Genomic DNA, 27,472 nt, shown 5'->3' with positions numbered 1-27,472 from the left:
ACTCATTTTCAAACAACTATTTGAAGCACACCCTGAAGAAACAAGGACTCTTAGGTATGGTAGATCATAATTATTTTATGATTTCTGAATCTATGCACCTCCTCTTATCTATGTCTATTGTACTACTTGAGAAATGAAGATATCTTCATACATATTAAATCTTCTAAAAACTTTGTTTCCCACTCAAGACTGCATATTCCGAAAGCGACTTAAGCCCAATATGCATCCTCCCAAAGAAAATACGCATTTTTCCCCCTAGCTAATTAACCTGCATTGGAGCAATGCTACTGAAACTCTACTAAACTGACATGGATGAAAACTGTGGATCACTAGGATACCCAAGACACTAAACTAAACAAGCAGAGAAAAAAGTTAAACTGGAAACTGTTCTGAGGGTATAGTATCAAATGATCAAACAGATACACTGCAGTCAGATGAAATAACTTCTGAAGAAATGACATCAGACAGTGTCAGGATTTGGAGAGAGCAGCTAAAACTACTAATTGAAGGACAAATTTTACTGCTGCCTTTTTAATCACACCATCACAAAAGATCTGTATCAAAAAGGAAGCATGGGATATGCACTACTCTATTACCACAAGACTATAAGCAATAAAGTTAAAACAGTTTCTTAAAGGTATATTACTTTTACTGAATTTCTTAAAACCAAATGAAACTGTTCTTAGAATAGTGATCTTCTTTTAACTTTTTTTTTTTCCTATTTACCTCTCTAAAACATTAAGTCAATGGAGGTTGGGATTTGCCAACCCAAGTGAAGAGAGCCAACAACACATCCATGCTGCTCTTTGCAGTCATCGTAGCCAGAATCTAGCTGAGCACTCTTCGGTTAAGACTTGTCACCTTCTGGGGACCCACATGACACAGTCAAACACAGGCAGGCCTTGAAAAACTGCTAAACCTCAATGCAGCTAAGTTTGAAGGCAGTATAGGTTGAGTCTTAAGAAGACTTCGAAAACAGTATTTCTCTGTACAAATTCTTATGCTTTAATAGAAAGAATCACCATGAATATATCATTCAATTCTTAATATCTGGGGGGAAAAAAGAATCAGGATTTCCAAACTGGCCCAGATGAATTTTATTACGTAATGAAACCCACCAAAACTTTCATAATGACCTAGTATACACTGGTGGGCACTTCCAGATGGTCCAGTGGTTAAGATTCTGTGCTTCCAATGCAGGGGATACGGATTCGATCCCTGGTTGGAAAACTAAGAGCCACATACCATGTGGTATGGCAAAAAAAAAAAAACTACATTGGCTATATGAATATATATATCATCGCACACACACACACACACACACACACATATATGAAGATACACATACACATATCCCACATATACACCCTACAATTTCAAACAGCAATACATCCCATAGGAATAGGAATCGGGTTTTACCATGTAAATTCAGGTCAGGAAAACTCTTTATACCATAGATATTCAAGAATCAAGCATCACATGAATACCAATGACTTTTTAAAGCAATTTTATGAATAAACAGAATTAACACCTTACATTTTTAGAAATCCAGTTTCTTCTATTCTCTATTTTGTTAATAACAGTATGAGCACTGTTTACCCATTCTTAATCTATCATATATATATAATTTCCATTAGATTTTTATAAGTTATAAAACATACATCCTATTATTTGGAAAATTAACTAAAAGATAATTTCAAGAAGTTTAAGAACCTGAAGATATTTAAAGAAAATAATTTACATAAACATCTCAGCATGTATGATTTCAACGATGGTAATTCTATTTCTACATAAAGACGCTACTGCTGATGCTAAGTCACTTCAGCCGTGTCCGACTCTGTGCGACCCCACAGACAGCAGCCCACCAGGCTCCCCCGTCCCTGGGATTCTCCAGGCAAGAACACTGGAGTGGGTTGCCATTTCTTCCTCCAATGTATGAAAGTGAAAAATGAAAGTGAAGTCGCTGGGTCGTGTCCGACTCTTTGCGACCCCATGGACTGCAGCATGCCAGGCTCCTCCGTCCATGGAATTTTTCAGGCAAGAGTACTGGAGTGGGGTGCCATTGCCTTCTCCGTACATAAAGATGATCTTCCCCTAAATACAAAGTATGGGTGTATTTCATTAATTTTTACATATTAATTTATAACAATTTATATAGCAATTGAAAAAGAGCGTTCCCTTTATGACTCTTTAGTTTTCTAGAGATAAATCATCCTTGCATATTCAGTATATATTTTTTTGTAAAGTCCACAAATGAAATATGCAAAAATCAACTTGAACAATTAAAGCAATCAGCCAGATGTTTAAAAACTGATGACTTCAGCATCTTTTCATTTTTTAATTTTGACAACAGCACAGCAGCAGCACTTAAAGAAATCAGAACTATTTTAATAGATAGTTATGGGTCAAAAGCTTGGAGTGCTGCAGTTCACAGAGCTGCAAAGAACAGACATGACTAAGCAACTGAACAACAATAGATCAAAATAACCAGTGGCCCTGCCGTAAGTAAGAGTTATCTACAATTAATCAGAAAATAATCTGATGCTGTTAGTTTTAAAGTTGAATGTTGCATGCTTCTGAAGCCTTCTGGATCAAGTCCTGAACACAGCATATGAAATGGGCTGTGAACAGAATCTTACACTACAAAGTTGTAATTCTTTAAATCAACTTTTTAAAATCTGCCACTCACTGTAGTTATTACATTTACACAGCGTTCAAAATAGCCAATTTTAAGGAATAGCCCAAATTTCCACTTACCCATGAAAGATGAAGGCTATCATTACTTCCTTTCTGAAACACTCAATTCTCCCACCATTCCCTTCTCTTGAAACTATATTTCCCTTGGCACAAATTTACCTCTTCATTTCATAACTGTCATCAACAGAACTAAAATTTATTGAGGACTGTAAACCAGATACTGTTCATGCACTTGCCAAAAGCTACAGTCTCAGCAACTCCATGAAGAAGATATTACTATCTCTATTTTATAAAATGAAGAAACCCATGCTTTGCACCAAGCAGCAGAGCACAACTCAAAACCAAGCTGTCTGTTTCCAAAGAGCCTATGTTCTAATACTGAAACTGTGGTTCTAAACAGGGTACCAAAAGGCCCCAGGATGCCACAGGTCCTCAGAGATATTCTAAATGAGGCAGGGAAGGACATAGCAATATTCAGTATCTGTGAACACTCCAAACTAGCTCGAGGTAGTTCACACTTTTAACATTAGATAGCGCTATAGTCCTCTCAATGACATCCTCTTTTCCCAAAGCGGAGGTTCTAGGAGTTACTGTGATTAAAGTCCAGTCCTCCAAGGGTGGCACTATCCAATGATTCCAAGGCTTGAGAAGTTGTGCCATGTCCAACAGGTGCACATGTATCATATTATGCAACTACCGTTTTTAAAAGAATGGAATAAATGTTTTTTCCATGTATGTGTATTATTTTGTTAAATATTACTTGTACTCATTTAAGTTTGGATCTAACCACTTAATACTTATACTGTTAGATATTAATATGGTTACGTAGCACTACAAAAAAACTTACAGAGATATTCAGACATCAACAAAGTTTCAGAATGTCTACATTACATATACTGTATTTTTACATCCTTATCTTCCATACTTCAAAAAACCCAGCCACACTCCACTCTAATACTATCTATGTCTATTTTTGCATTATTAAATGATTACATTTTCTGAAAACTGTAATCAAAAAGCTCCTGAGTTTAGGGTTAAACAACTATTCTAAGGGGTACAGAAGTACATTTTTCCACGTTTCATCATCGATTTAGATTGATAGTGCCTTTGGAAAAGAAAATGTTATTAATTTCCCCTCAACATAATCCAATTATCAGGCATTATATCTCATGCTTTAAAATAAATAAGCTTCTAATAGGTGGTATATAGATTGATTAAAGGAAATAAAATTATATTTTTTAAAAACTTGAACAAATATTGACTTTTATGATTAAGAAAAACAAAGAGCTAGCAAAGTAACATGTATACATGATCCTACTTTTTATACTTCTATTTTTATGAATAAACACAGAGAATTATTTGGAAGAATATATAGCAAACCGTAAACAGCGGCTACCTAAAGGGAATGAGACTGACAAAGAGACATAAAGATTAATAACTTCACTTCAAATATCATTTTGTTTAAATTTTTTAAATTTTGTAATTACTGAAAAAAGGGAAGGAAGGTCTTAAAAGTTTCCCTTGGAAAAATTTTTTTCATCAAATCTAGTGCGAAACTTTGGTAACATACATGCAAAACTTAACTCAGAAAGCTTAAATTCTAGACTCTGCTTCAAAACTCATCAAATATCTGACTTACAGCTTCTCTTTTTTAAAAAAGTCTTTTATGACAAACCTCCATTTCCTTACTTACAAATTGGAAATAAAAATTTTTACTTTGTTCCCCTCAGAAGGTTACTATGAGGATAAATAAAATGAATGTGATCTATAAAGTTCTTAAAGGCCATGCAAACAGCTATTACATATTCTATTCCACGGGCTTCCCTGGTGGCTCAGACAGTAAAGAATCTGCCTGCAATGTAGGAGACCTGGGTTTGATCCCTGGGTTGGGAAGATTCCCTGGAGAAAAGAATGGCAACCCACTCCAGTATTCTTTACCTGGAGAATCCCATAGACAGAGGAGCCTGGTGGGCCACAGTCCATGTGTCACAAAGAGTCAGACACAACTGAACGACTGACACTTTCACTTTCATTCTATGCACCTGGAAATTAGCATAAATACCAGAAATGCTACTAGCACTGGCAATAAAATGGAAAAGCTGCTTCCTTAGGGACCATTTCCCCCTAGAGCTAATTATCTGAATAGGGTAATACCTGACCAGAATCATCCAACTCTTGTAGCTTCATACTGCTGAATAGCAATTCTGATAAATGACCATCAATAACAACAATAATTCTAGCTACCTGTTACGGTTGTTGTGAAAATTAAATAAATTAAAATGTGTAAAAAGTGCTTAAAATAGCATCTGGCTCATAAAAAACAATTTATTGATACTATTGTGATTATGATGGTTATCATAATATCCCAACATTACGTGAGTTAACATATAAAAATCTTTGTAAACTATTAGGGAATGACAAATGTTAAAAGTGTTAGCTGAGCCCCAAGGCTTGCAGGATCTTAAGTTCCCTGACCAGGAATCAAACCCAGGCCCCGGCAATGAAAATACCAAGTTATAACCAGTGGATCATCAAGAAATTCCCAACACTTAACTTAAATCTATTATCAGAAAAAAATCTTAAAAGCATCTAGTTAAAAATTCAATCTACTCCATTCACACTTTCTCCTAAAGCAGCTAACACCTGGACCTAGAGAATACTTATTTCATACTAAGTGAAGTCAGTCAGACAGAAAGACATATCAATGATTGCTTACATGTGGAATCTAAAAAAAAAAAAAAAGTACAAATGAATCTATTCACAAAACAGAAACTGAGCCACAGATGTAGAAAACAAACTTAGAGCTTGTTAAGGGAAGGGGGGAGGGATAAACTGGGAGACTGGGATTGACATGTACACACTGCTGCTGCTGCTGCTGCTACTAAGTCACTTCAGTCGTGTCCAACTCTATGCGACCCCATAGACGGCAGCCCACCAGGCTCCCCCATCCCTGGGATTCTCCAGGCAAGAACACTGGAGTGGATTGCCATTTCCTTCTCCAATGCATGAAAGTGAAAAGTGAAAGTGAAGTCGCTCAGTCATGTCTGACTCTTCGCGACCCCATGGACTGCAGCGCAGCAGGCTCCTCCGTCCATGGGATTCTCCAGGCAAGAGTACTGGAGCAGGGTGCTATCGCCTTCTCTATATACACACTACTATATATAAAACAGGTAACTAGATTCACTTTGTTGTACAACAGAAACTAACACAACACTGTAAATCAACTATACTCCAATAAAAAATTAATTTTAAAAAATGTTTTAAAATTTATTCCACCACCCACACACAAAAAAATCAGCTAATACCTACTGAGCAATTTGCTCAGGGTAAGCACTGGCCAACACACTTTCCATGGATTTTAAAATTTAGATTCAATCTTTCAGACTAAATTGAAAGCAATCATAGGTTCTATTTTAATCCTAGTGTTTTAAATATTGCTAACTGGTGGCTTTACAATATAAACTAGTGGAAGGACAGTATTATGGAGTCAGAAAAACAGGAATGGGTAAGAGCTTTAATTCCATAAGTTGCATGTGGTGATTCAAAAAATTCACCTCTATTCCGTTTCAACACAAAAGAGCTACCTAGGCATCTCAAAATTGATTTCAATATAAATGTAACTTCATTCAAAGGCACTAGATGGTCAACTTCATTCAACTAAATTCAATACAGAGATGTGGCGTTCCAACCCCTTGTCCCTCTCCACTATTATTTATCATTTCTAAGATTCTGAGATTCTGCCTAGAATCGTTTAACACCATCAACAGAAATATTTAATCACTTTAAACCAATGAAAACCATCAGAGGAAGATACACCACCAGAATCATTTAAACCCCATTCAAAATGGTTGGGTCAAAATTCCTGAAAACTAATATCCTTTACAGGAAAGAGACTGTGCTGTTTATCCAGAATACAAACTTCTCTCCTTACTCTAAATTACAGACATAATAGATTTCTGGCTATCCCCTCAAAACTACGTGTCATTCTGCTACACAACCATGAAAAATGATTCTGATCGATAGATACAGACATGGAGATCTCTCTATAATATACTGTTGAATTAAAAAGCAGACTGCAGAATAACAAGTATAATGAATTCCTTTTTATAAAAATATACACATTCAAGGCAGGCAAAAAAGATGAAAAAAATAAATACCACAACTAAGACAAGAGCCCACTTAGGTCAGTGGCAAAATTTTCAAGTGTTCCTTTACATATTCTGTATCACCTTAAAATATACATGTACATCCTATACTGTCTGGCCTTGTTTTCAATAAACAAACTTTTTGTTTTAAATAATTGGGGAAAACACAGTTTTCAGTTCCCAGTTAGGCGAAAAAAAAACATGCTTGCTTTTGTCTCAAAAAGCCGCACGTCACAATTTCTCCATATAGAGTCCAAGGAGATAGACAATTTTAGAACAACTTACTACTTGATCACTGACAACCATCAGTATTTCTGTACTTAACTCATCCAGAGAAGCAAAAACGATAGAACATGCTTTAAAAACAAACAAACGAATGAACAGCAGAGTACTTAGAGATACCATCAAGAAAAAAGCTGGAAACACCAGCCCTTTTATTTTCTCTTTTTGAAGGTGTCTCTTCCCATCCTATGGAAAAGTAATAGATACTTCAACAAAACCTGAGTGTTTCCATAGACCCAGGGACCTTTAGAGAAACTTCCTGGCTATGCTTGTATCTTTCACAGCAACTTACATGGTGAGGAAATAAGAGTGGCTCTGATCTAGACAGAGTCAGTCAGTCAAAATCTTTACATCACATAACCAAAGGTTAGTTCTGTCCTGAAACCTTCTTCAATCAGAGTCACAGAATACTTACATATTTTAGGTTCTGGTCAGATAACTCAAATTTTAATCGACTGCTATATAGATGCTGTCAAAAGCCCACTTGAAATTACTGAATATTTTAAAGACATTAAAGGAAGTTGCTAACTACCTGTTAGTAGGGATTCTCCTATTACTCTATCGAAATAAGATTCATATAATATTGCAAATGTAAATTAAAACTTTAGTGTTCCACAGGAATTCTTAACAAGATTGCATTTTATACTAGTCTTTGGTTTTCTAATTGGGGATGATAAAGGCATCTCTATGGAATTATCTCCTATAAAAGTAAGATATTATCCACCATGTCATATTTACACAGAGTCACACGTAAACTCCTTTTAGGTTTTATGGCTAGAAAAAGCTTCTTTTACTACTACAGAATAAGAAATATACAACTCTTACTTCAGTTTCTGTCTTAGCTGCTAGTAAGCTCGTAGCTAAATTACAAAACTTCACTTAGTCTTAAGGCTTCTGTTGTATCCTCCAGTATTTTATGCGGCTCTTGATCTCCTGTGTATCTAATATACAATCATGCTCTCACGCTTTTTTTTTTTTTTTTAATGAAACTGCTACATAACCAGGCATAAGACAGCTATTGCCGGGAGTTCCCAGATGGCCGAGTATCAGGATTCCAGGCTTTCAATGCCTGGGCTCAGGGTTCAATCCCTGCTCAGCAAACTGAGATCCCACAAGCCAAGTGGCCAAGGCAAACCAAAAAAGACAGGTACTGCCAATGCTGAAAATTTTAATCAAGTCACAATTGTGTATAGATGCCTCTGCCACAACAAGTCATAAAGCACTTAAATGACAACAAATGTCAGAAGTTTATTAAACTTAATTTTCAAATAAGAAGGTTTAGATAAATGAGGATGGCAAAAAAAAAAATTTTTTTTTTCATTTCTGGGGAAGAGAATAACTTTAAAATATATAGGACTTAGGACTTTCCTAATGAAAATATTAAAAGCTTTAAAACTTAGAAGTTTGCTTAATCTTACTTACCATGCCTTTTAAAAATTAATAGGGCATTTTAATTGTAACAAAAAAAGACTTACATACCTTATGTAAACAAGTGTCCACTACCCAATTGCACACATTTTCCAGGTCATCAGATACCTCAAGCCTAGATTTAACAAATTCACAGAGCTCCTCATTACTCATAACATCCCAGATCCCATCACAAGCCAAGATGATAAATTCATCCTCTTCTGCTCTTAAAATTTCATAAACCTCAGGCTCTGGAGAAACAAGTTGTTCTGTTGGGCCCTTGCCATCCACACACTTGTAATCATAGTCCCCCAGAGCACGAGACACTGCTAATGAACCATTAACACGCTGTATCATTACGCTGCCTCCTGCATTTTGGATTCGCTCTTTCTCCCTTGGGTTGCAAGGTTTGTGATCTTGGGTAGAAAAGCAGACTTGTCCACTCCTATACAGAACAGCCCGTGAATCGCCACAGTTGATGAAGTAGATGTGCTTAGGTGAAATCATAACTCCCACTGCAGTTGAACCGCTCCTGTCCATGCCATTTCTGAGGTCTGAAAAGTTACGCATGTATTCATCAATTTTCAAAAAGCCAGTTCTGATACCATTCTTGACATTTTCCACTGAAGGCTCAAGAGCAGATCCTGACTTTCCAGCTGCCCTGAAGTCTTCGTTGTTAGTGATGTGTTCTAATAAGTGTGTTGAGCAGTAATTTGCTACTCGGGATCCGGCGTGACCATCATAAACTGCAAAAAACGACCAGTCTTCCAAGCCGTGCGGAATACCTACAACAGCTGTGTGTGCATCTTCCATTTCCACTCTCCATCCTTGCATGCTGCTCAGGCCATAACGTAAACCATTCCCAGCACCATGAGCATTATGTTTCTCAGTTTTGGGTTTGTCCAAAAATGCACCCATGTTTAGTAATAGATCTGAAAGGGGGAAAAAAATGTAGATGTTACGTATTTAAATTAAGAGTATTTATCAACAATAGTTCATCTATTTTCTAGTTAACTCCTAATCTCAAGTGTATTTTTCATTATTATCAAAACTTACAGGAACCACAACAAAAAGAAACCAAGAGAACTGCTCCATACAGCCTTCTTCTAGAACACTGGTTTCTCAATCCTTACACACTAGAGTCTCCAGGGGTGGGACCCAGATATGATTATCTTTTTTAAAATGCCTCTCTGGTGATCTGCATGTGCAGCAAGCTGAAAACCACTGTTGTTGGAGAAATGAAAACCAAGAAATAAAACCTCGTTTTTATTTTAAAATTCAATTTATAATTTGAGGGTTCAATGCGTAAGATGGAACAATGACAATATTCAACACTTGGCAACATTTTGCTCAAAGTATGCTAATACATTTTAGAAAGATTTCCAAAAGTAAGTGTTATAATCAAGTATATTCCCCCACCAGAGATGTTGCAGACAATCCCCCAAATTAATTAAAACAAAATCTCAGTTTGAACAAACATGTGATTCCATCTAGGTTGTACTGCACATCAAACAAAGAACTTTACTTGGACTGACGGAAATCCATTAACCCATAAAAACAAATGTAACTTTAATGATGTGCTGAAGAGCATACTACTTAATATTGCAGTTTCACAATCCATGAAGTGGCCTTAGGACAGCTTTTACTCAGTGCTTTTACTTAATAAAAAAGTAAAAGTGCTTTTACTTTTACCCATGAGAGAACTGTGAAATCCACTACACATCACCATCCTCCCAGCTGCACTTTTGGAGTAAAATCTTTTCAATTTTAAAGGGCCTGGACTACAGCAGTGGGAATGCGAATGCCTTGATATGTTTTCCATATACAAGCCTGGCCCTAAGACTCCTGAGTTGTATGACCTTAGCAAGTTTCTTAGTCTGTTATACCTTAAATTCCTCCTCTGTCAAATGTCAATAGTAACAATAGTATCTACACCTGACTTCCCTGGTGGCTCAGACAGTAAAGCATCTGCCTACAATGCAGGAGACCCAGGTTCGATCCCTGAGTTGGGAAGATACCCTGGAGAAGGCAATGCCACCCCACTCCAGTACTCTTTGCCTGGAAAATCCCATGGATGGAGGAGCCTGGTAGGCTACAGTCCATGGGGTCGCAAAGAGTCAGACACGACTGAGCAACTTCACTTACTCACTACACCTGACAGGGAAGAAAGCATTAATATATAGTGCTTAGAATAGTTCCTGAGACATAGTAAACACCACAAAATGTTTGCTGTTACTATTTGCTCAAAATGCAGATTCCCACACCCCCATTTCCCTGCCCCCAGCAGACCTTGTATGGGGTCTTCAAAAAAGCATGCTGGTGACTTAAGAATCACATTTTGAGACACATTAGTCTAGATCAACTTACTTTCATTTGGCTCTAGGTATCTTTTAGAGAGCTCTTTTTCAGCTGTAACTGTTATCTAACTACAATAAAACTATATATTCCTATTCCTAAAAACCCAATGAACCACTATATATAATATTTGTAAATTGTAGCGATTTTGTAACTTTTCATTATATAATACTGTACTAATTATTAATACAAATACAAATATTTATTAAAAGAATTTTCAAAAGACAAAGTTTTACTCTTACCTAAAAATAACTTTCATTCAAGTATAATACAAAAGTATTGAGAACAACATAACAGAATGTGCTTATTTTTTAACACACTGGTTTAATACTCTGATACAATGATTTGAAAGCCTAAGTTCTAAGTATATTTTAGATTGTTTTTAATGCCTATTTCACCTGAGAAAACAACATCACCACCTTATAAAGATATCTAAATGCAAGTAAAACTGAATGGATAACTGTATTCATCACCCACTCTTCGGTCCCAACTACCAATTACAAAAAAAGAACTTTGTTATCATTTCCATTATCTTGATATTCTTTCAATTAAGGTGCTGCTGTTTCAAATTTCAACAAATGGGCTCAAAAGTCACCAGAACTCCTCATTTAGAAGAGTTTTAAAAACAGTTTGAAAGTTTCTATCATCAAATTTGTTTTTAATTTAGGAATAAAGAAAGGAGAAAAGGAAGGAGGAGTCTTAAACAGAAACTACAGCAGACTCTAAAAATCAAAGGGAGCCTGGAAGGACAGTTTGGAAAACCCTCAGGAAACAAAGGAGTCCCTAAGGCTGGGCAGCCAAACACCCTGAAAATTACACCGAAAACAGCCTTGCCTGGGGCTGCAGTGATTTCTACCTTCTGTTTGATTCCTTTCTGAAAGTCACTTGCTCAAGATTCAAAGTTCAGGAAACTATTAAGTAATCGACTGAGCTCTGGTCACCAGCAGAGTCACTGGCTGTAACCAGGATCGTATTCTTTTACAAATTAGTAATTTGTTTCAAAGCTCAAAATTGATCTCATTTTAAACTTAAGTGTTGTCCCATGATGATTTAATTATTTAATCATGAAATACCATATTTATTGTATACAATGTATACACACAGCTAAAGAGTACTAAATACCCACATACCTTCCATATAGTTTAAAAAATACAACATTATCAAGACCACTGAAGCCTCTTATTATTTCTGCACTTTATAATTAGTGTTCCTTCTAGTCTAACCATATTTATGTTGGTTGTTTAGTTTTATGTTTGACACTTTACACTGATGTAAAATACAATATGCATTACTGCTGCAGCCAGCACAGCAGGCAGGCATCGAAAATGGTCGACGCACAGTTTGGGAAAAAGAAACTAGAGACAGAATTAAAGTTTTAAAGATGGGACCAGGGACTCAAGACCTCTTGGGTCAAGAGCCCTGTTCCTCGGAGCCACATCACTCTTATTTAGTGTCTTGGCAAGCAGAAAGTATCTGTTGTGCTACGATGAAGTCAGCCTCCTGTGTCCCTGGTCACATCTCCCATTTTATTGATTACTTTAAACTATCTGTTACTTTCTTGTACAAGGGCTATTACCTAGCTGGAGGTCATAGACCTGCATATGCCTCGGTAAAACATCTCACTGTGTGCACAAGCAGTGTTCTGAACTTGCGCTGACCCAGCGTTCCAAGGCCCACACTATGTTTCTCCTTAGCTTAGCAGGATATGACGACCCCAACTGATCAGCCCAATGTGCTTTTATTTGGGTCATGCTGTATTGCTGTATTTTGCTTTTATTCTTTTCCCATGGTGATTTTCTCATGGCTTAGTCAGAGCAACAGGCAGCTGACTATTCACCCCTGCATATCCCCCTTTTTGTTTTGGTAGCAGAAGATATGTTGATCTCGCAACTTCTTTCTTATTAGTTCTCGGAGGGTTTTTCGCATGCATCTGAGGACTAAACAGAAGATTATATAGTGAAACAGCAAAACATAGCTAGTGTTTCAACGAGACCACCTCCGATGCCTTTGAGGACTCAATGAGTTAAGGCCCTCTGCTTAGTCCATGAAGTGTATCTGTATCTGGTAATAGTCTGAAAGAAGCATGTTGCATGCCAATGATTTTTGCTTGTAGCTTTTTAATACCTAGTGTAAGGTTGTCAGCGCATGGTCCTTCAAGTGCCGTCTAACCTTTTCCCAGGAGTGTTTAGATTGGTTATATCCCTGGGGAGGTCACACAAAAAGTAGTAATGTTCCAGTCACACATTAAATATATTTGTAATTTAAGATTTTATACTTCTTTTCCTAAGAGTAGCACTTCATTTGCTAAATCCACCAAACTCTTAAAATCCTCATCTATATGAGTTTGAGCTCCTCAGTATACGCCGCGGTTTTTGTGTATGTCTGGAGACAGTCTTTTTTGTACCTGGATGAGGCTGTTCAGAACCCAAATGTCTCCAATTTCTGGCGAGACAGAGAGAAGAGAAAAATGTTTTAATTTTACCCACAGGTGTAAATCACTGAATTGTTTTAAACCATCAGTGACTTGAGGAGAAGAGTTTTTTAATACCTGAAAACAAAGATTAGAATCCAGTAATATGTCAGACAAAAAGTCATGAAAATTGCAGTCATATTTAACAGTCTGTTCAATCTCATGTAACCAATCCTTTTGTTTTGTGGTCCTTGCCTGACGACAAAGGACGTCAGTGAATGTGATAGTCTCTAAGAAGCTCATGAAATTTTTGCCAGTGTCTGTACAACCTGTCCAGCAAAGTGGGTGCCCTGATCACTGGAGATTGCAGAAAATGTATTTTAATCTTTTTTTTTTTAATTGTGAGGTATTAACCCTGTTGCCAGGAAAGGTTTTATCCTATCAAATAAAAGTGAGGTTTGTTAGGGGGCCCGGAAAAGCCAAGAGTCCACCTTGGATTTCCCATAGCCCCGACTGTCTGATTTATAGCCATTTTTTATCCATTTTAAATCTTCTGATGAGGGGTTAATTTTGTAGAAGCTTTGTCTATATGTGCCATAGTTTCCATAGATCATTGTGATATAACACTCATTTATTTTATCAAAGTAACAAAAGATTTTAAAGGCAAGTATGAATCACTTAAAGACAAAGAAATTTACAGTCTGTTATCAAAAGTCATATTCCAAGATGACTTTGTTTTTTTAAACAGGAAGAGAAAATCAAATTTCAGATTGGTACCAGATTATATTCATTATGAAACAATAGTTATTCACTTAGTCAAAGTAACAATACAAGATTTCAAAGGCAGTTTAATGTCTTTAAGAAACTTGTATCTTGTACAAAACTCTCTCCCACTTATCACAAACCTTTTTTTTATACTTCTGTATTTATCACTCTATTTGCCCATTCAGAGAATAGCACCTGTAAGTTCAAATGTACTTCCTTTTTCCTTAATAGATGTAATGCCATTCCTTATACCTTTCTATTAAAAACACATCTTACTTTCCTTTAGCAACCACGAATTGTACTTTATATCATCATTCTGTAGATTTGTAAGTATAAATCACCCAAAACTATGTCATCTGCAAATGTATCTTCACAAAGTCAATAAATAAACATTAATACCAGGTATCAATTTAATAGTGAATATTTCCCAGTTCATACAAGCCTGAAATTCATTTTAATTCTTTGAATTTATAATTGTTTGATTTGTAAGCACTTACTTCTCTTTAGGCCAATTAAATAGAGCTCATTGTCCAATCAGCCTCAAGCAATTTTGTCCAAGGATGAAGGCACACACTGAGACACACATAAATTTAGACAGACATATAGGCAGAGATCTCACAGTTTTCTGCTTAATATTTGAAATGTATCTTTGCCCCTTCTTTTTCTTCTTGGTTTGAGTTCTACCGATTTGTTCATGGCTGGAGTCCCAGATAGAGTGGGCTGCGTATCCCAAGGACACGATAAGAGTTAACTTTAGGTTTTTTCCCAGGCCTGTTTTTGTTTCTCAGGCAGAACTGGAGCTGCAAAAAAGTATTTTAACAAGCCAACTTTTTTTTTAATTCCACATGCAAGAAGAACAGGTTTTGCAATTTCAAAAAAGACTTCACTTAAACCAGTTTTCTCTGGAGTCTAAAGAATATCATGGCCATTCAGTATTAAAAACGTCATCTCTTTTTGCAGTCATAGTTTATCTAAAATTTAAACCAGTGTTCGAATTGGCTCTGCTGAGAGGGGTAATGTTGTCCCAGTAGGGACTGCCCCTTTGGGGAGGTGAGATCTCTTGAAGTAAAGAAAGCCTGTCCTTTAACCTCTGTTTCCCCCAGGCTCTTACGCAGTAGCGCCTCACCTGTTCTATAGCCTGATCTTCCATAAGCACTTGCTCTTGAGTTGTCCCCCAATTTCTACTGTCTATCAATTGATCTAAAGAGACGGGGATCTATCTGACTTGGTCATGAGCAACCATAATCAAACAGGGACCCTCAGCTAGTCCCTGCACTAATCCGAAGGTAAAAGGAGAATTTACTCCATAACTCTCAACAGCTTGCCTAAGTTCCTTTAGTATTTTGAAGGGAATCTGTGTACAGCCTCATACACCCCATTGGGATTATTAGGATCTTCCCCAGGAGCTACTTGTTCATGTATTGTCTTTGGAAATGTCATAGTCATAGCCTCCAAGTCACCCTCCTGTCGAGCCCACTAAATACCTTTCTAGAGAGGTGACAGAACCGTTGTCCCTGCAAGGAAGGAAAAGCTTGAGTCACTCCAGCCATTAAGACAGGAGGAAGAAGCGGAGGTAAAGGAAATTCGTCCTGCCCAAAGGTGCAGAAGGGACTGTAGCTTTAAGAACTTCCTGCGTTTTTTGCTCCCCCGCCTCAGGCTTTGCATATTCAGGTTTTCCCTTTAATGGGGTTTCACCTTCATCCTCACTCCCTTCTGAGCTTTCTGGGGTCTGAAGAGGTTCTAAAATAGATTTTATCAGTGTCCAAATTGACCAGACAGATACAGGCCTAAGTTTCTCTAATTTACTATGTACCTTCTCCCAAGTTCCTAAATCTAAAGTACCTAGAGAAGGAACCATGAGCAATGTTTCTCAATGGTTTTTAAAAGCTCCAACAGCTGGCCTTTGCTTATTTTTGTACCCCCCCCTGCCCCCACCCCTCTTTAAAAAGGTGCGTTAAGAGGCATACATACAGCTGGTACTGTTTTGAGCTTTCTGAATTTCCCATATTTAATCCTGCTTTCAATGCCTAAAAGAGTGTTATTTACCGCAAAGAGGGATTTTCAGGGGCCTCACCCCACTATTCTTCAGGACCATGCACTGCTTCGATCCTTCACTTTCGTGCCCCATGTTGGGCGCCATTGCTGTGGCCAGCACAGCAGGTAGGGATGGAATGTGGTCAACGCACAGTTTGGGAAAAAGAAACTAGAGACAGAATTAAAGTTTTAAAGATGGGACCAGGGACTCAAGACCTCTTGGGTCAAGAGCCCTGTTCCTCGGAGCCACATCACTCTTATTTAGTGTCTTGGCAAGCAGAAAGTATCTGTTGTGCTACGATGAAGTCAGCCTCCTGTGTCCCTGGTCACGTCTCCCATTTTATTGATTACTTTAAACTATCTGTTATTTTCTTGTACAAGGGCTATCCCTAGCTGGAGGTCACAGACCCGCATATGCCTTGGTAAAACATCTCACTGTGTGCACAAGCAGTGTTCTGAACTTGCACTAACCCAGCGTTCCAAGGTCCACACTATGTTTTTCCTTAACTTAGCAGGGTAGGACAACTCCAACTGATCAACCCAATGTACTTTTATTTAGGTTATGCTATATTGCTATATTTTGCTTTTATTTTTTCCCATGGTGATTTTCTCATGGCTTAGCCAGAGCAACAGGCAGCTGATATTAACCCCTACATATTACTCTAATACTCTTTTATTTCCAGCTCAACATTGTATTTCATTCACACTGATGGAGAGAGCTGTAACTCATTCACTCTGGATCATGGAAAAAGCAAGAGAGTTGCAGAAAAACATCTGTTTCTGCTTTATTGACAATGCCAAGGCTTTGACTGTGTGGATCACAATAAACGGTGAAAAATTCTGAAAGAGATGGGAATACCAGACCACCTGACCTGCCTCTTGAGAAATCTATATGCAGGTCAGGAAGCAACATTTAGAACTGGACATGGACCAACAGACTGGTTCCAAATAGGAAAAGGAGTACATCAAGGCTGTATATTGTCACCCTGCTTATTTAACTTAAATGCAGAGTACATCATGAGAAACACTGGGCTGGAAGAAGCACAAGCTGGAATCAAGATTGCCGGGAGAAATAACAATACAGATATGCAGATGATACCATCCTTATGGCAGAAAGTGAAGAGGAACTGAAAAGCCTCTTAATGAAAGCGAAAGAGGAGAGTGAAAAAGTTGGCTTAAAGCTCAACATTCAGAAAACGAAGATCATGGCATCTGGTCTTATCACTTTATGGGAAATAGATGGGAAAACAGTGGAAACAGTGTCAGACTTTATTTTGGGGGGCTCCAAAATCACTGCAGATGGTGACTGCAGCCATGAAATTAAAAGACACCTACTCCTTGGAAGGAAAGTTATGACCAACTTAGACAGCATATTAAAAAGCAGAGACATTACTTTGCCAACAAGGGTCTGTCTAGTCAAGGCTATGGTTTTTCCAGTAGTCATGTGAAGAAAGCTGAGTGCCAAAGAATTGATGCTTTTGAACTGTGGTGTTGGAGAAGACTCTTGAGAGTCCCTTGGACTGCAAGGAGATCCAACCAGTCCATTCTAAAGGAGATCAGCCCTGGGATTTCTTTGGAGGGAATGATGCTGAAGCTGAAACTCCAATATTTTGGCCACCTCATACGAAGAGTTGACTCATTGGCAAAGACTCTGATGCTGGGAGGGATTGGGGGCAGGAGGAGAAGGGGACAACAGAGGATGAGATGACTGGATGGCGTCACTGACTCGATGGACCTGAGTCTGAGTGAACTCCGGGAGTTGGTGATAGACAGGGAGGCCTGGCATGCTGTAATTCATGGGGTCGCAAAGAGTTGGACACGACTGAGCGACTGAACTGAACTGATATGCCACTGTATGCTTGTACCACCCCTTCCACTGTCAACGACTATTTGAGTTATTTCTCATTTACAAGTTATGAAACAGTGCTGTTTAAAAAAGAAAATCATGGTGCAAATATGTGGGTCTTCCTAGAAGATATACCTAAATTTCAAAGTTCTTAAAGTTCACTTAATATATATTATCTTTCTTCCCCCTCAACAAAAATCACAAAACAAACCATCTCCAAACATTTGTTTCCTAACTATTCTTTTGCTAACAGTACTCTCTCTCTTAAAAATAAGTTTACTTTCTTAGTAAGCAAACTTCATCCTGAATAGCATGATTAAGAGTGTGTATTTTCTTTTATCCAAAAATATCTGCATAGCAATTAGTAATTACTATTTTAAGTTCTCTAACTCTTCAAAAGCAAAAATCTTTGCTATGAGATAATCATCAAAACTGTATGTGGCAGACTCTTAACTTCTTGGTCATTTCTCATTTCATTCATTCACAGTAAGCCCTCAGTATCAGCTGCTTCCACGTCTTCAGGTTCAACCAACCACAAGTTGAAAATACTAGTGGGGGGTGGGGGGATTCCAGGAAGCTCCGAAAAGCAAACTCGAATATGCCAAGCATCAGCAACTTTTACATGGCATTTATACTGTATTAGGTAATCTAGAGCTGATTTAAAGTATACGGGAAGGGGAGGTTGTGCATAGGTTATATGCAAATACCACACCATTTTATATAAGGGACTTGAGCATCTGCATATTTTGGTATCACCGCTGTAAATAGCTCCCTGGATTTTAAAGTTAAAGGTCTTGTTTTCATAAAATTAACTACACTGATGACACTAACAGCTCTGAACTCCTGGTTCAATTTCTTTGCTGCAGTAATTTTCCTAGGAAGGATGCAGTGAACCATTTTCACCTTAAGTGCCTATGATTTTTCTTCCATAAAAGGCTAATTTTTATTAAAGAAATATTTACTGTTGAGAATATACTTTCGTCCAGCATCTCTTTACTGTAACTCTTCACTCCCCACCAAAAGACAAAACTTAGCAAAGAGTAAATCTCCCACATATAATTGGTCTCATACTGGTTTCATCAACTTGGCACTGTTTACTACATGCTTCAAAGACATTTGATGACAAAGGAATGTATTTTAATTTATGGCCATATATTCTATGCATTATTTCAGTCATTTTGACAAAGGCCTGAAAAACTAATGTTTCCCCAATGGCATGCTTTCTCTTTTCCTACTGAACAAGAAACCTCAAAGGGCCTTGTAAACATCTACAATTAAATTTAGAGAAATTCTATAGTACTATATTGAAAGTTGTATGGCTCTATCAAACACTTCTGGGGGAAACTTCATAAAGCTTAGTTTTTATCCTCAGAATGCATATTTTTTAAAATATCTTGCTAATTTGCTATGATTTTATGCTACCACTTAGCCACCTATCAAGCACACTGTATGTACACTTAAGCAAGCTATGGTTTCAACAACAGTAAATAGAGTCACCTATTTAAAATAATCCTGGACAATCTCAAATTTTGAAAGGTTGATATTTGAGATCTGATGATATTGTATTTTTTACCCCATGTTAAGAGCCCATATTGGGATTAAGAGTTCTAACATTTTTTATGCTATGTGCTTGCATGTGCTTTATTATAATTACAATCCATCTAATTTCTTGAGAGGAATCTTTTACAATCACTTGTAAATTTTTGGAAGACAGTTTAGCTAAAACTAGATCCATGATATCAATGTAATCACATGTAAACCTCAATGTGGTACAGCAACGAATACAACCGAGGAAGTGAAAATTTTACCATTCCTTAGGTTCCCTCACCAGCCCATCTGACATAATAACAGCGTGGGGAAGCCAATGTCAATCACTGTATTATCCCTATATTAAATGTAATTTGCCTTTCTCAGGGTGAAAGACAATAGAGGTTCAATCTTTAAAAATTAATACTGATGGATGGTCCTGTGTAATCCTTATAGAGATCACTTGGTCTATGCCACTCTGTGGGCCTAAGTTTTTACAAGACTGAGAATATATGTACAGCAAACATCGTCTGAAGACTGAATAAACAATGTTCTCTGCACATCTGTCTTTTTCCATTGCCTTCTTTGAGGAAAAACACACTACTGAAACCAAAGCAGCATAATGTTATTATTTACTTGCTTAACCAATGGTACAGAGTAACTATACTATAAAGTAAGCACCTGAGAAATAGTATTTTAAAGAGTTCTCATACACGAAAGATGGAACTACTGGCTATCTTTAAATAATTTGCTTAAATCACTTTAAGCAACCACATTTTAAAAATCACTTAAAAGGTTTCACATGTGTTTATATAATATAGCATTCAATTCAATGTTTCATTCAGTCAATGCATAAATGCAGCAATAAATAATACATATTCATGATGTATGTATTTGCCACAGGAATACTTTAAAAGTACTTTAACAGTAGTATTGGATACAGAAAAAGTCAAGCGAACTTTTTGGCCAACCCAAAAGTCACTCATTCAAGCATTTCCTAAGTGCCTACTACACGCCAGACACTGTTCTGGGTAGTAGGAATATGATGACCTCTTCCCTACAGGAAAGTATAGTCTGGTGGAAGATAAAGGCCAGTGCACATGTTAGGAAGGCACATGGTGATACAGGGGGTCTAAGGGGATAAGTATAGGTATGTCAAGAACAGGCATCAAAAGTCACATGTAGTTAAAATTTTTCCAAAGGAAGAAGCTTAAGATGAGACATAAAAGGTAGAAGTGGGAGAAGGTAGAAGTGGGAGAAGCATATATAAAGACCAAACAAAGAGTAAGAGCACAGTTAATTTGGTAGAATCGATGTATGTGTACACGAGTATTTCACAGAGTAAAGCAGAGCACAAAAATCCTAATAATAACATTATTTCCTACTGAGATTATCCATTGTCTACTTAGAATCGCAGATTCAGGAATTCAAGGATGTCCTTGTCCTTCTTGCCTAGGCAAGCAGCAAACCAGACTGAAAATGCTTTCCACTGAGAACAAAATGTCTGGACAAAAATCCTAGAGGCCTAAAATTTAGACAAGCAGATCGAGAGCTGACATTCTTTTCTAGAATAAGCCTCCACGTTAAAAAACTCTGATACCTTTGAATTTGCTCACAAATCAACACTGCAAGGGGTGAGGGTAGAGGGTGGGCAATCTTTATATATAACAAGCCAAAACTCAGTTGAAAGAAACAAAGTGTAAAAGTGAAAGTGAAGTCGCTCAGTTGTGTCCGACTCTGCGACCCGTGGACTGTAGCCCACCAAGCTCCTCCATCCATGGGGTTCTCCAGGCAAGAATACTGGAGTGGGTTGCCATTTCCTTCTCCAGAAAGAAACCTAAAGGGCTGTTTAAATATTCACACTAAAATATTACTACTATCAAGTTCAAAATAAGGTCAAATGCAGACAAAAGTACATACTAAGAAGATACCAATACTACTCATGACCAGATAAAACACTTTCAAAACTGAGTATTAGATTCCTGTTTTCGAAACACCCCTTTAGCTCACTCAAAGTCATCTCTATTCCTTAAGCCAACTGACCCATATAATAGAGGTCCTTTTCTCCCTTTCACCCTAAACATATCGAGGGAATATAACTTCATCTAAAGAACTGAATTCATAGTTGCTACTGAAGAAAAAAAGTTAATTTTCACTTATAAACCATGTAAGGTTCCCTGTATAAAATTCTCTAATACTCCTAAAAACAGTAAATATAATGCACTTGGCTACTAACTTATTTTGATGATAAACTCTGACAAAGAACAAGAAAAATTATCTGAAGCATGTCTTAAAAATTATTTTGAATTCAGTGCTCCAGCTTCCTTGCCTTTCCTGGTAGACTGAGGCTGACTTGTTCTCATCAATAAAGTGAGAGGGACCTACTTACATTGGAGCTGCCCTCAGTATACAATCAAGTCCGACCAGATTACATATTGATAAACAAGTGACAGTACAATAAGAAACAATAATAGGTCATCAAAGAATATAGCTTCATTTTTTCCAAATAAAAAGTACCTTAATAATACAAAAGGAAGAAAAAAACTATTAAACTGATTCTAATATACTCTAAATTCTAAAGCAGGACTATTTAGTTTACCTTAATAGAGACAATGAATTATTTTTAAAATTGTGCCCTCCTTCCTTAATTACCTCCCATCCTTCCTGAAAACTCATATTTCAGCCCTATCTTTTCCAGAAATCCTTTCCCCGTGGTGCTCTACTAAACCTCATTAATACTAAGTTCCTTACCATACACTGAGCACTTAGCACAAGCTACTTTGCATAATCAATAGCCCTTCAGCTTCCTTGGCTCAGAGGATAAAGAATCCACCTGCAATGCAGGAAACCTGGGTTTGACTGCTGGGTTGGGAAGATCCCCTTGAGGAGGGCATGGAAACTCACTCCAGTATTCTTGCCTGGAGAATTCCATAAACAGAGGAGCCTGGAACACTACAGTCCATGAGGTCACAAGAGTCGGACACAAATAAGCAACTAACACACACACACACAGAGACACGCAAGAGTGCACGCGTGCACACACACACGGTGCTCTGTTTATTTCCATTCAGATTTCCTCAACCTTTAATAAAGTTTGAAAGTTCTTACCTCATTCAGTTCAGTTGCTCAGTCCAACTCTTTGCAACCCCACGGACTACAGCACACCAGGCCTCCCTGTCCATCACCAACTCCTGGAGCCTACTCAAACTCACATCCATCACGATGGTGATGCCATCCAACCATCTCATTCTCTGTCGTCCCTTTCTCCTCCTGCCCTCAATCTTTCCCAGCATCACGGTCTTTTCAAATGAGTCAGCTCTTCACATCAGGTGGCCAAAGTACTGGAGTTTCAGCTTCAACATCAGTCCTTCCAATGAACACCCAGGACTGATCTCCTTTAGAATGGACTGGTTGGATCTCCTTGCAGTCCAAGGGACTCTCAAGAGTCTTCTCCAACACCACAGTTCAAAAGCATCAATTCTTCGGTGCTCAGCTTTCTTCAGAGTCCAATTCTCACATCCATACATGACTACTGGAAAAACCATAGCCTTGACTAGATGGACTTTTGTTAACAAAGTAATGTCTCTGCTTTTTAATATGCTGTCTAAGTTGGTCATAACTTTCCTTCCAAGGAGTAAAGAGAAAGTCACTCACTCATGTCCGACTCTTTGTGACCCCATGGACCGTATAGTCCATGGAATTCTCTAGGCCAGAATACTGGCATGGGTAGCCTTTCCTTTCTCCAGGGGATCTTCCCAACCCAGGGATCAAACCCAGATCTCCCACATTGCAGGCAGATTCTTTACCAGCTGTGCCACAAGGGAAGCCCAAGCGTCTTTTAATTTCATGGCTGCAGTCACAATCTGCAGTGATTTTGGAGCCCAGAAAAATAAAGTCAGCCACTGTTTCCACTGTTCCCCATCTATTTGCCACTAAGTGATAGGACCAGATTCCTTGATCTTAGTTTTCTGAATGTTGAGCTTTAAGCCAACTTTTTCACTCTCCTCTTTCACTTCATCAAGAGGCTCTTTAGTTCTTCTTCACTTTCTGCCATAAGGGTGGTGTCATCTGCATATCTGAGGTTATCAACATTTCCCCCAGCAATCTTGATTCCAGCTTGTGCTTTTTCCAGCCCAGCGTTTCTCATGATGTACTCTGCATCTAAGTTATATAAGCAGGGTGACAACATACAGCCTTGACGTACTCCTTTTCCTATTTGGAACCAGTCTGTTGTTCCATGTCCAGGTCTAACTGTCGCTTCTTGACCTGCATACAGGTTTCTCAAGAGGTCGATCAGGTGGTCTGGTATTCCCATCTCTTTCAGAATTTTCCACAGTTTATTGTGATCCACACAAAGGCTTTGGCATAGTCAATAAAGCAGACACAGATGTTTTTCTGGAACTCTCTTGCTTTTTCGATCATCCAGTGGACGTTTGCAATTTGACCTCTGGTTCCTCTGCCTTTTCTAAATCCAGCTTGAACATCTGGAAGTTCACTGTTCATGTATTGCTGAAGCCTGGCTTGGAGAATTTTGAGCATTACTTTGCTAGCGTGTGAGATGAGTGCAATTGTGCGGTAGTTTGAGCATTCTTTGGCATTGCCTTTCTTTGGAACTGGAATGAAAACTGACCTTTTCCAGTCCTGTGGCCACTGCTGAGTTTTCCAAATTTGCTGGCATACTGAGTGCAACACTTTCACAGCATTATCTTTTAGGATTTGAAACAGCTCAACTGGAATTCCATCACCTCCACAAGCTTCTTCGCAGTGATGCTTCCTAAGTAAGGCCCACTTGACTTCACATTCCAGGATGTCTGGCTCTAGGTGAGTGATCACACCATCGTGATTATCCGGGTTGTGAAGATCTTTTTTGTACAGTTCTTCTATGTATTCTCGCCACCTCTTCCTAATATCCGCTGCTTCTGTTACGTCCATACCATTTCTATCCTTTATCGAGCCCATCTTTGAATGAAATGTTCCCTTGGTATCTCTAATTTTCTTGAAGAGATCTCTAGTCTTTCCCATTCTATTGTTTTCCTCTATTTCTTTGCACTGATCCCTGAGGAAGGCTTTCTTATACCTCCTTGCTATTCTTTGGAACTTTGCATTCAAATGGGTATATCTTTCCTTTTCTCCTTTGCTTTCTGCTTCTCTTCTTTTCACAGCTATTTGTAAGGCCTCCTCAGACAGCCATTTTGCTTTTTTGCATTTCTTTTTTTTGGGGATGGTCTTGATCCCTGTCTCCAGTACAATGTCACGAACCTCTGTCCATAGTTCACCAGTCACTCTATCAGATCTAGCCCCTTAAATCTATTTCTCACTTCCACTGTATAATCATAAGAAATTTGATTCAGGTCATACCTGAATGGTCTAGTGGTTTTCCCCACTTACTTCAACTTAAGTCTGCATTTGGCAATAAAGAGTTCATGATCTGAGCCACAGTCAGCTTCTGGTCTTGTTTTTGCTGACTGTTTTACCTCAAGTATCTCATGTCAAATTAAGAGTGGAAAGTCTCAAGCTCATGTTCTATAGAGGGCGTTAAAGATAAGCTGAATGATCTCTGTCTCCCGTAAGTTAATATTGAGGGGCAATAATAAAAATGGACAGAGTCTCCCAAAGGGGAAAGGAATTTTGGTTTAAGAAAAAGAACTGCAAATGAGAGCACTGGCCACTACCTTCATAGACCTTGATTTTTTTTAAGAAGTAACAGTTTACTCACTCACACATACTCAGTCATTTTAATTATTAAGTTTCATTTAAAAGGCTTGGTCATGAAAAGTTTCTCATATGAATTACAAAAATATCTATTAGAGATTATTAGGACCTTGATGAAGTATTAAAAAGCCATTACTTCGCCAGCAAAGGTCCATCTAGTCAAAACTATGGTTTTTCCAGTAGTCGTGTATGGATATGAGAGTTGGACCAGAAAGAAGGCTGAGTGCCGAGCAATTGATGCTTTCAAACTGTGGTGTTAGAGAAGGCTATTGAGAGTCCCGTGGACTGCAAGGAGATAAAACCAATCAATCCTACAGGAAATCAGTCCTGAATATTCACTGGAAGGACTGATGCCAAAGCTGAAGTTCCAATATTTTGGCCACCTGATGCAAAGAACCAACTTATTTGAAAAGACTCTGATGCTCGGAAAGATTGTAGGCAGGAGGAGAAGGGGACAACAGAGGATGAGATGGTTAGATGGCATCACTGACTCTGACTCAAAGGACATGGGTTTGAGCAAGCTTCGGGAGATGGTGAAAGACAGGGAAGCCTGGTGTGCTGCAGTCCATGGGGTCTCAAAAAGTTGGACGTGACTGAGTGACTGAATGACAACATTAGAACCAAGTGACACATTTTATTGAAATGATCTATGAAATCCTCATGCAACAGAAACTCTAGAAAACTACACATCTGAGTATACACATCAATCTAGGCTTTAAAAGAACCAAGAAACTTACAGTGCCTAAAAAATGAAATATTTTCTGATAATAAATAAAACCATACTAATTTGTACTAAAGGAAATCAGTCCTGAATATTCACTGGAAGGACTGATGTTGAAGCTGAAAGTCCAATACTTTGGCCACCTGCTGCCAAGAACTAACTCACTGGAAGACCTTGATGCTGGGAAAGGTTGAAGGCGGGAGGAGAAGGGGATGATAGAGGATGAGACAGTTGGATGGCATCGCCGACTCCATGGGCCTGAGTTTGAGTGAACTCCAGGAGTTGATGATAGACAGGGAGGCCTGGCATGCTGTAGTCCATGGGGTCACAAAAAGTCAGACACAACTGAACTGAACTTGTACTCAAGATACATACACATGCAATAAACATACCAAGACAATGAACTATAAGAAACAAGAGAAAGAATGTGTAACATTGGGTGTGATTTCTGCCTCTACCACTTACCTGTTTTCTTAGGAAAAAAGTTACATACAATAATATTGAGCATCTCTTCCTGCTCTGAAACTCTACGGTATTGAAGTCTGACTAGTAAGTGAATTACCAGCTACCAACAGCTAAAAGATTCAATGTGACACTGTAAGATCGAAGTATAGTTCATAAAAGAACAGTACCACCAGCCAAGTTCACATCTCATAAACAGCAAATGATTCATGAAAAGAAAAAGGATTTACTTGATTTCTGCATGAAAGTTACAAGTTTTGCGGGCCTGTTTCCCAAGTCTCCCAAAGTAACAGCCACCACACTGTCTACTCCAACTTAAAAAAGAAACAACCTTCAAGTCAAGCATATCCCCTTAGATGAAATTTTATAAAACTCTCCAAATCACTTATCATCATTCTGAACTCCTGGAAGCAGTGTTTCTCACACGAGACAATTAACTATATATTTTTTATGAAAAGCCTTATATTAAAGGCTTCCCTTGTGGCTCAGCTGGTAAAGAATTCGCCTGCAAAGCGGGAGACCTGGGTTCGATACCTGGGTTGGGAAGATCCCCTGGAGAAGGGAAAGGCTACCCAGGGAAAGGCTACCCACTCCAGTATTCTGGCCTGGAGAATTCCATGGACTATACAGTTCATAGGGTCGCAAAGAGTCAGACACGACTGGGAGACTTTCACTTCACCTCACTTATATTAAATAGTAATATTTCTGAAGAAAGTAAACAGGACTTTTGGTACTGAAGAAAACCAGGCAGAGAGATGAAGGTTGGAAGTGAGATTTTAAAAACATAAAATTAAGTGAAAGTTTTATTTGACATAATAATCTTTTCACAAAGAGTTGGACATAACTGAGTGACTGAACTGAAAATCTTTTCCAGACACCTGATTTTCAAAATGATGGCAATCAAATTTATACCCTCTTAAAAAGATGAGAAGGGTTTTTCTACTCTTTAGAATATCACCAGCCCTAAAGGAAGACCAAAAGGTGCTAATATTGGAGGTTACTCACACAAACAGGTCAGTCAGATTACCCTGGAGTGAAGCCCACAGCCAATAAGTTCCATGGACAAGCACAGAGCTTCCAATCAGCGATTCAATGCCCACTTTAAAATA

The 27,472-nt window shown here is 38.1% G+C and overlaps 1 protein-coding gene across 2 annotated transcripts in view; it reads right to left on the bottom strand.

Annotated features, from left to right (window-relative positions):
- The window catches only part of PPM1B (protein phosphatase, Mg2+/Mn2+ dependent 1B), an 84,174-nt gene that overhangs the window by 16,210 nt on the left and 40,492 nt on the right, over positions 1–27,472 (bottom strand). For both annotated transcript variants that reach the window (XM_052647643.1, XM_052647642.1), the window contains exon 2: positions 8,604–9,463. In XM_052647643.1, coding sequence (XP_052503603.1) covers positions 8,604–9,449 — 846 coding nt within the window. In that variant the 5' untranslated portion in view covers positions 9,450–9,463. The remainder of the gene's footprint in view (positions 1–8,603; positions 9,464–27,472) is intronic.

This window comes from Budorcas taxicolor, chromosome 11, assembly GCF_023091745.1.
Source record: "Budorcas taxicolor isolate Tak-1 chromosome 11, Takin1.1, whole genome shotgun sequence".
Lineage (NCBI taxonomy): Eukaryota > Metazoa > Chordata > Mammalia > Artiodactyla > Bovidae > Budorcas > Budorcas taxicolor.
This window is presented reverse-complemented; position numbering and strand designations above follow the sequence as displayed.